Source organism: Prunus dulcis, chromosome 3 (genome assembly GCF_902201215.1).
Source record: "Prunus dulcis chromosome 3, ALMONDv2, whole genome shotgun sequence".
NCBI classification, from domain to species: domain Eukaryota; kingdom Viridiplantae; phylum Streptophyta; class Magnoliopsida; order Rosales; family Rosaceae; genus Prunus; species Prunus dulcis.
In genome coordinates, this window is record NC_047652.1 from 14,922,297 (window position 1) to 14,932,760 (window position 10,464).

Genomic DNA, 10,464 nt, shown 5'->3' on the forward strand with positions numbered 1-10,464 from the left:
TTAGTATGTTTGTTCCTTGTCTTCAGCACATTCCAAAACAGTTGACTAGTCATCTTGCATGTAGTTGACTAGTCAAGTCCAATTTTAAATTTAAATGATATTCAAGCAAGACACAACAAACTTCACACAAGCGGGCTCGCATAACATAAATTGTACACATATACTAATTTAGTAAACTACTGAGATATTAATTGTTCATTCTTAGCTATTTCATAAGAAATATTATTTATATAAAAATAAATATATAAAATATATATATATTAAAGAATATTTCCAAAAATATTGGATATTTGAATATTAAATTTCGATCTATTTCTCAAATATATGTTTATCGATAATTAATATCTTAATTAGCTTAATTAAATAGTAAGATTTTTTTTTTTACTATTCTATAGTACTATGTTTTTTTTGATATTTTATTATATGAAATATATTTTATTTAGAATTATCTTCTAATTATAAATTAACGGAATGATTGTTTATAGTCATTTTATTAGTTATGGCTAGTAATTAAATTTTAAATTAATAATACTCAGACCTTGACCAGATACTCTTATGACTAGTCAACTGTCATAGATGAATTACCACAACCAAAAACATACACAAAGCATACCAAGATGTACCTACAAACCTAGAGAATTACTAGTGACAACCTAGGCACTCATAAGAACCCGTCAATCTAGGCATCTCCTGTGCTAGCAACAACTATGGTGAAAGTGTGTGAAGACATCATAATCAAGTAAACACCAAACAACAGGAAATGATGACTAGTCAACCGCAAGAACACAAACCCAGAAATACATGAAAATCATGCGATGACTAGTCAACTATTAAGAACACAAACCCAGAAAATTACAGAGATGCAAATCATAAATTATTCACCCAGAAACCCACCATTGGGAAAAACTTGGGGTCATCAACCGACCAGGCAATCCACTAAACAAAAAGATTCTTACAAAGAAACACTAGCAAGCTCAAAAAATCCTATGTCTATTTAGGTAGATGAGCTTTACCTCCTTTCTGCAATCTTCTCTGCCAATAGAAATTCTATTGCATCATTGAATATGTCAAAGTGATAATGATGCTAAAATGTAATATTGTCCTTTTGCTAGGATACTTTATTGAATGGGAAACTAGGACCACACAAGAAATAGAAATTGAGAATAATAATAATAAATTAATAAAAAGAAACAGCCAGAATAACACTGGACCACATAAACACAACAGCCAGCCACCAATTCCTTGGCCACGTAACTCCCACTAGCCCTCATAAACACAATAGCCTCTAATTTTCTTTTTCTTTTTTTTAAAAGGTCGCTAGGCTAGAGCTCACTCTAGCCGATATGTTGGTTCCGCCCCTGCCACCTAAGTTGTTAAAATATAATTTTACCTCATCACTCTCATTAATATTGTTTAACCAATGTAATATCATTTTTATATATTTTTCAATAAAAGTACTCTTCATAGAAAGAATGAGTGCTAAATTTAATTAATTAATATTACTTAAGGAAATATTTCTATTTGATTAAAAGAGGGTGATAATATCTATTCATTATCATAGCCTTAACTATCCGTGATACCGTTTTGATAGTTTTTTTTTTTTTTTCTTCCCTAAAGTTAGGAAGGAGATATGCGTTTTTCTCACACACACAACCAATGTGTCATGAGAATTTGAACTTGAAATCACTTGTCTACAAGTCAATGTCATTTTTCACTAGCTTAAACCTTATTGGCCGTTTTGATAGTCTGATAAGACATATCACTTGTTGATAAGTCTTGTAGCAAGAACAGGCGTTCACACTTTCTCTCGAAACTGAAAGATTATGATCTGCCCTTACTAATGAAGACGGCATTAATTAATCTATGACTATACTTTGATTAGTATCTCATGATCTACCAATATGCAACTCATGCACTAAAACATTGAAGGTTTTGTGCATCTATATGCAAGTGTGTTCAAGGGTTCATGCAAAACTAAATTTAGAATGATGAAAAAAAAAATTGAATCAGAAAATTAAGGGCATATATATAAATACCGAAATTCATTCTAACATGACACAAAGAAGCAAAAATATTTGTGCGATTAAAAAACCTCAGTAGCTGAGTATTTCCAAGAGAGAAGTAGCCATCTGCAAAACAAGGGAGAAACAAGATTAGTGATTTCGGTCAGGCGATTCGGGCTGCAGGTTTCCATCAGAATCATAATCAATTTTCCCTGAAAAATTCAGTGGAGCACAACGTTCTCCCATAATTATGCTTTTCCTCCAAACTGCTTCATCACTATGATCATCATCATCATCATCTTTTTGATCTTCTTCTCCTGCCTCCATCTTCCTCCAAGAAACCATCTTCGCCATCGCCAGAGCTTTGCTACTGATCTTGCTGTTTAACTTGGCAATGAACTTTGCATCTTTCGACTCGGAGTTTGTGATCGCTTCCTCCTTTTTCTTGTGTGATTTTTTACTCTTGCGGGAAGCGCAGAGAAATATTACGAGAGAAAACATGGAGAAAAATACAATGAGGGCGAAGAGAAAATGTGATTGGTGTTGAAACAAGTGGTGAGAGGCCATGGAGAAGCTTGGAGCAAGAGGCCTTGCCATAGCTACAAGGAGGAGAGGAGGAATGGATGAGGAAATAAAATTGGAGTTTAATTTATGATTTGCATGAGCTCTTAAAGAGTGCAGAAAGTGATGAAAATTAATACATATCCTTTGAGGCTCTTGAAGGTACTTCTCATATCGACAACTATGGGGTGAGTCATTCCATAGTTACGTGGCATCCTCCGGTTGCCCCGGTGACAAAGTGGGGGCCATCCGGGCTCCCCGTGTTGTACAAGGCTACATGGACTTGACCTATTGACTTAGAGTCCCTCTTTACAAGGTTTTGGAGCCATTGGCCTCTTCTGCATCCATGGTCCATTTTGGCTTTTTTATAAAAATTTCTCTCTTTTGGCCTTTTTTAAAGTCTCCTTTAGTTATATACTCATTCTTAGCACGAGTGATATAAATAAATCATACATCATTTAATTTATATAAATAAATAAATAAAATTCAGAAAGTAATAACTGAACTTATTGAATTTAATTTTAATTATTAAATTATTTTGATACTCTATTAAATGTTTTGGATTTTTTTTAATAGATACCCTTCTTCTTTTTATTTATTTATTATGATTTTTTTAATCTAGGCCTTACTTTGCTTTGGTTTGAATAGGAAGGAAGAAGTTGGAGAGGCTTCTAAGCAAAACCATATTACCAAATAAAAATATTGAAAGGAACAATGGTGGGGATGTACATCTGCAACATGTCAACTACATATAATTTATGTTATTACCAGATGATTTTATTATAGTTCATCATCATCTGCATATCAATGTAGGAAAATGTAGGGCACAATGTTGGGTTGGGGTGGGGCATGAGTTGCAAGACCAAAAAAGCCCATGGCAGATGTTGGCTTATTATCTTTCAAGAATTCCAAAAAGAAGCTGCAGGTCAATTACCATTTGTTCTTACATTGGAATTTACGAAAAATTCTAACAAAGTACAACTAGGATAGGAGGATCTTATTTTCCAAACATTTCAAATAAAAGAACGGAATAAAGTATTGGATTTCCAACCCCAGCTTATAGGATACGCGAGTTATGCTAGTCGGTCAAGACAGTAAGTATCCTGAAAAATTAAATTAATTTTTGCTTGTATTAAAAAAAACGAAACACTAACTATTATACATTGTTATATTGCTGGTAATCAATGATGGAAAACAGATAACAGATAGAGAGCTAGAATTTAGAACAAAATGATGAGTTTCAATACAGATTAGGAAATCAACTGTGTTGTTATTAATGATAAGCAGATTAAAACTGCAGACATAGACAAAGCTTACACATACAAACTAAGATTAAGCAAAAGCAACCAATTAACCAAAAAAAATTTGGATTAATTTTTGCATCAAATTGGAATGGCATTAGAGACCTTCGGATAAACAACAGTGGCCGGATGAGCCATGATTCTTCTCCCCTTGACGTGCTTGAACAAGTAAACAAAAGCCCCAACAGGCCATTCAATAATGGCAGCTCCAAGAAAGCATAAACACCCTAAGGTAGGCCCCACCACCTTGCACCTACATGGGTTGCTACGTGTGCCACACTGCACACATCCAATTCCACTCGTCATGATGATGATGTGCTAGGAATCGGATCAATGGAAGCTCCAAAGCAGCGGTCGATCGATCAAAAGATTTTGATGGCTGCTTGTTCTGGTTTTAATGGAGATGGGGAGCTTGGTTTTTATAGGGATACAAATTTCCAACTGTTCAAGCATATTTTATGAGCATTGGTAGGGTTGATGAGAGAAGAATATATTAATACGTGTTATGTTCAGCAAAGGCATGTGCGACACGTGTCCTCTGTTTGGACAGGTGTCTTGATTTCATAGTTTGTTATGTCGGTATTATCCAACTGGGTCCAATCAAAACATGACACCGATCGTTTATCGTATATGGAACTATTTGCGATCTTTATCAACTCTCCTAGTATCGATTCTTGGTTTTGGTGGGGCCCTCTGGTGGGATTTTTCAAAATATCTACTCATTGTGCTTTTGTCGACTTCGGAGGGTTCTTGGGCTCATCCAATCGGGCTTTATTGAATTGGGTCAACAGCCGACATATGTCGGGTTGAGTCCCTTATTATTTGGGATTCAAATACGAGATTTCAGATATATACGTAATTGTTCTTAATCAATTCAGCTACAAGTTCAATGTTAATGTACGTGCTTTTTGGGTCCCAAGCTTTAATTTAGGGTTAAACAAGGGAGCTGATTTTCCAACTCCTATTTTTTCCATTCACACTCCCTTTTACTTTTTAACATTTTTTAATCAAATTTGTTCTTTCTCTTTCCTATTCTACCATTATCTTAGATTAATTTCTTAGCTCTTGAGAAATGTGTCTACTCTTGTATGGTTGAATTTTTTTAGCCCCCAAACATTTTTTTTTTTTTTTTTTTTGGGCAACTCATGTTGTATTAAATCTTCTTTTGTATTTGTTATTGAAGTTTTGGTTTTAATTTGAGTTCTAGTATTGAGTATATGAAGATTTTGTTCAATTTAGTTACTCTTTCTTTGTTTTTTGTTTCTTTGTGGCCATCTGGCTATCTATGTATTTTTATTGTCTTTTGCATTAAATTTTGTTTCCTTTTCTCAAAACAAAAACAACAACAAAAACACTATGGTTGCAAGGTTTATTCTTGGGGCATGACTTTTTGCAGCAGGTGCATCATATAATTTTGCATAGACAAATATATAGTGTCAATTATTTCTTACTTGATTAGTGCATTACATTGCTAAATCTAATAAAGCTCCAAGAAAAAGACAATGTTAAAAAAAAGTTTAGTAAAAAGAAATTAATGTAGATCTAGTAAGGGTAGAATAAGAAAGAGAAAGAACAAAAAAGAACAAAATTGATTAAAAAAATTATAAAGTAAAAAAAAGTGTAAGTGGAGAAACAAGGAGTCGAAAAATCAGCTTCCTTAAATAATTAACTAATTAAATGGGAACACTTGACATATTGTGGTTGTACCAATTGATCAACTATATAGAATTATCTATGTAGGGGCCTTTTTCTTCTGGCAGCTTCAAATGGACTGGACTGCCATAAGAAGCGAACTGATGAAATTATCCCCTGTGCCTGAGTTCAGAAATCAAGCCCCAAGAATGCTTCGAAAGGACAGTAGGGCCTTCGGAAACACCTTGGTTATCTTCACCAACAAAAATAATAACAGCTTACAAATGAATTCTTAGTGCTTACATGTAGAATCTTAGCTTGGCATAAGAGGCTTATGGCATGGGAGCAAAGTTGTCATGAGTTTAGCCTTAAAGAGAAAGAGCTGTGAGTTTCTATGAAAAACCAAAGTTCTAAGGAAAATGAGGAAAGGATTATAAGAGGTTTTGGCTGAGAAAAGGAGAGAGGCTAGGCAATGGGTGGCTTAAGTGTTTTTCCGGCAGCTCGACAGAGGTTCTGTCAAGTATCAGACGATCTGCTAAGAGGAAAAATAAGGGGGAGAAGGATGAACTGAGCACGAAATTGCTGGTTTTTGGAGGTAAGAGAGGAAGCTTGCTCTCTAGATGTGGTTGTTCCTTTGTTGGGTAGAAGATGCCTTATTTATAGCTGCTGGAAGCTATTCTTTTCCAAGAAATCCTAATGGTTTCTATCCAATTTGGCCAAACTTTTCCCTTTCTTTCTTCTCTCTTCCTTTGACTTATCTTATAATAGTGAAAATCCCCTCTGCCCAATCTCACAAAATCAGGGATTTTTGGGAGCTCAATGCTCTTCTCGCAGCTACCTTAGTGAAGAACTCTTATTCTCAGCCATCCCCTTTCCTTTCTTTCCTTCCTTCTTTCATGGCCAGATCTGATGAAGGAAAGAAATGGGTATACAAGCTGGTTCGAAGGGTGGCTCCCTTCCTAGCAAGCTGCGCCCCAATATCTCTTGGTCCCTTGGATGTTTTTGCTTGAAAACTTTTCCTCCCCATGTGCTGGAGCCTCCCAGCAGCCTTGCGCATGTGGTCTTCCAAGCTTCCTTCGTGGGTTTGTCTTCCAGCCAAGTGCTGGGGCATTTGCTGCTTCTCATTTCTAATTGTATGGGCCTTCTAAGATAGCAAGTCAATTTACCAAACAAATGGGCTAACCTCATCAAGTGTTGGGCTATAGTGGTTAAGTTAATGGGCCATTTTTGACTGAGGTAATGGGCTATTTTCTCATTCGTGCTTACCCACATATTTGGGCCTAAGAAAGGGCTTGGGTTCTGAGGCTCCCAAGCAACACGGGACCTCCATTTCTCGGCCCATCAATGGGCCTCATGACAACTTATTACCAACCATGCTACAAGCCACTCAAGCAAGCTATGGGCATTCGAGTGGCTTGGGTCCACTTAGGCTTGTAGCATGGTTGGGCGTGAAATAATAATTTCCTACTTGGCGTGGCATGTTGCTTGGCACGCTCTAATTTTATTGTCCTTAAAGAGGAAAACAGTGCTTATTTTAGCATGGGCTTGTATTTTATAACCTTATTTCAATTCCTGGCATGACAAATTATTTCTTTAGCATGGCACGTGGGTTGCGACTTGTATATGACTGACCTTCATGTACTATGATATGTGATTTTTCTTAATAAATTATCGTATTTGGGCCGGAAATTTATTTGAGCCTAACCATGGACTTTTTTGGGCCTCAACAATCTCTTAGTCTTCAAGTAGGTTAAAGAATTCTTGAATCCTATATACAAGAGGTTGATCACTACATTGCTTATAAGAATAATCTGAATTCCAAGATAGATTGAGTATATATACTCAGAAGACTAAAGCTATAACACAGATAACTGCATTGCTTAACAACTAAGCAACCCCCTTAACAATTGACTAACTACTTAATAGAACAACTGACTGGCACATGATTGAGTAGCATGTGAACAAATGGTCTACACTTGAATTTTCCGACCTCTAATTTTAGCTCTCCCCGTTTTGCCTAGCCGGCGCAGGGGAGGGAGGAGGAAAGACGTAGACGACCGCACTTCTATTATAGTGTGACATCTACAATTGAAGATTCTGGCCTGTACTTTTAGCACTCCACGTTTATACCCTTTGCCATTCAAATGTACTTTACAATTTGTTTAGTGTTAATGGTGATGAAATGCATAAAACTCTAGCCTTTAAAAACTGAAAGTGGTTTGGCTGTCCTAGACATGTGACGGTCATCTAGTTTTCATCCTGTAAAAAGAATTCTACTTTTCTTTCAATTCTGCATTGCTTAAAAAGGAACAAAAAAGCTAGAGGCAATGTCCTTTTAATCGATCGTTTGCCAGGGCATATGATTCCATTCTTTGTTAATGAACTGTAACCATAGCCTGAGAGTGCTGCTTTTGGAATCCACTTTCAATGCTTAGCATATTGGAATGCGATTTTGATCAAAACTTCACTACAAACTTTTTGGGAACATATATATTGTGAAACATTATATATAATAACAATAATGATATTTGTACCACTTTTACTGACCATCTCTCACCCCATTAGTGTATGCGAGACTCACTTGTATTAGAGAGGGGTCAGCAATGTGGTCGATAAAGGCGGTACAAATAACAATACCCATATAATTATAGGTTAAATTGTTGAGAGTGGCAAAAGTGGAAGAATAATGCCATTGCCAGCCACAGACTTTATTCGAAGGGCATGGAAGCATTCTTGCTGGAGAGATATATAAAGCAATCTTAACTATCAAAATGCCTAAAGAAAGTTAATATGCTTGACAAATCCCTAAAGTAAGTTAATTTGAATGTCCCCTTTAAGCAGAGCATGCTAATTAAGTTACTTGGATTTGTTAATTAAATCATTAAATTAATTATATACCCATATTTAATTAATTGTAGAGCTAATGATTGGAAACACTTGCTAATTAATCCATTTGTTTAAATTAAATTAAAAAATGTATGTGAATGATTGAAAAGGTAGTTGTTGACATAATAAATAAAGTCACCTCATGCATTTACAACATCCACATGCTATTCGCTTTCAAAACATATCTACACAACATCTAAAGCGGCTCACAATATGAAGTCCCTCTCTTCCTTCCAATTATGTGTTCCCCGAAATAACTAAAATTACCTAACCGCATGACCTCTCTCTTTATACCCTTTCATGCAACTAAACGTAAGCCACAAGCACCCATGTTAGGTATAGCTCAATTAGTTGAACTCTTTCACCTTCACTTATATGAGAAAAGTTTCGAAGCCCAATCAAATAAAACAAAAGTAAGCCACAAGCACATACACAAGTACCCCCTAAACAAATTCACACACATTCCTTTCCCTACCCACTTCTCTCTCTCTTTCTCTCTCTCTCTCAAACTACAGCCCTCACATTCCTTCCCTTCCCCTCCCAACCCCCCCAACCAAAACTATTCTCTCTCTCTCAAACCCCAGCTGTATTTTCACTCAATCTTTCCGGAAGTTAATGGCATTGCATCCACATCAAACACTTCTTTTCATCATGCTTTTGATTTGGTCTTCAAAGAGTGTCATGACCACTTCTGATCATGAAAACCAAAATGATCATCATCAACAAACACTGATATCTCAGAAACAAGAAGTTCATACGGGAATAAAATGCGGATCATGCCCTTGTGTGAACCCATGTGAGCAGCAGCAGGTGCTTCCACCTCCGCCACCGCCGCCTCCTTGTCCTCCTCCTCCTCCTCCTCCTCCAAAGGCTCCAACAACAACAACTCAAGATTGCCCGCCAAACCCATATGTCACGCCAAACCCATATGTACCGCCACCTCCTCCAAGGTTTGTTTACGTGACAGGTCTGCCAGGGGATGTGTATCAGTACCAAACAGATGCATATGCATATTACTCACCTGCTCCACGTCATCTCTATAACTTGTGGCTGCTGCTTTTGGTGACATTAATTTGGCCAGGATTTCAATATATATTACTTCTATAAGTGCTTATGATATGAAGGCTGCCTAATTCGATCCAATTATATATTAATTAGGTCTGTTTGTTTGAGATTATGCTGTTATTAGTAACTACTGTTGCTCTAATTCTCTTGTCTTGTTCATTTCTATATATCTTTTATTCCGCTTCTTCTACTGCCCAAATTAATAATTAAATTTTTTTTTTCTGAATTGCTGTTTAATTACTGCCCATCCAACTTCCTCTCTTTAGATTAAACATTTATTAGTAGAACTTTTTTATCTTTAGATAACTAGTTGATGTGTTTTCTAAAACGCTTTGTAATTTAAAATATTTACTTTATAGTAGTTTATTTTCATGATAATAAATTGTGGTTCTTTTTAAAAAATTTCTCTCTCCTCTGGCTTTTTCCAAAATCTCCCTATTTTTTAGAATTTGAATATTTTGTCAAACTTCCCTACTCCCTCAAAAATCGTTATCTCATTCTTCTTTTTTTTATAATTAATTTAGACACATTAATTAGTTGTCCCACTTCAACTTTTCTAGCTATATTGCAATAGTTGACGGCTTTTCTGTTTAGTCTAAGCTTTTATTAAAGAGTTAATTACACTAACATTCATGAGTTTTTTAGTGTTTTCACAAAATTTATTGAGGTTTTATAAATTACACGAATATTCTCTGAGATTTAAAATTATTTTCACAAAAACCCCTTTTCATCAAGTGTTCGTCCAAAAATTGATGATTTCATATAAAAAAAACCTATGCAAATGACAAATTAACCTCTATGAATGTATGTGTAATCTAATCTCAAAGGCTAACTTTGTCATTTAGATAATATTTTTTTTGGGGATGATTTTCCAACTTCTTGTTTGTCCACTTACACTTCCTTGTATGTTATAGTAAAAAGTATTAAAAAGCAAAAATAAGTATAAGTGAACAAAAAGCGAGTGGGAAAATCATCACCTTTTTTATATATATAGAATCATCAATTTCTGGACAAAA

At 35.5% G+C, this 10,464-nt stretch overlaps 2 protein-coding genes across 2 annotated transcripts; both read right to left on the reverse strand.

The window, feature by feature from the left end:
• Nucleotides 1-2,027: 2,027 nt before the first annotated feature.
• Nucleotides 2,028-2,680, reverse strand: LOC117622915. Its single transcript, XM_034353732.1, has one exon. The coding sequence runs from the start codon at nt 2,598-2,600 to the stop codon at nt 2,154-2,156; it is 447 nt and encodes a 148-aa protein (XP_034209623.1). The 5' UTR covers nt 2,601-2,680; the 3' UTR covers nt 2,028-2,153.
• Nucleotides 2,681-3,798: 1,118 nt separating this feature from the next.
• Nucleotides 3,799-4,320, reverse strand: LOC117622491. Its single transcript, XM_034353171.1, has one exon. The coding sequence runs from the start codon at nt 4,169-4,171 to the stop codon at nt 3,947-3,949; it is 225 nt and encodes a 74-aa protein (XP_034209062.1). The 5' UTR covers nt 4,172-4,320; the 3' UTR covers nt 3,799-3,946.
• Nucleotides 4,321-10,464: the final 6,144 nt, after the last annotated feature.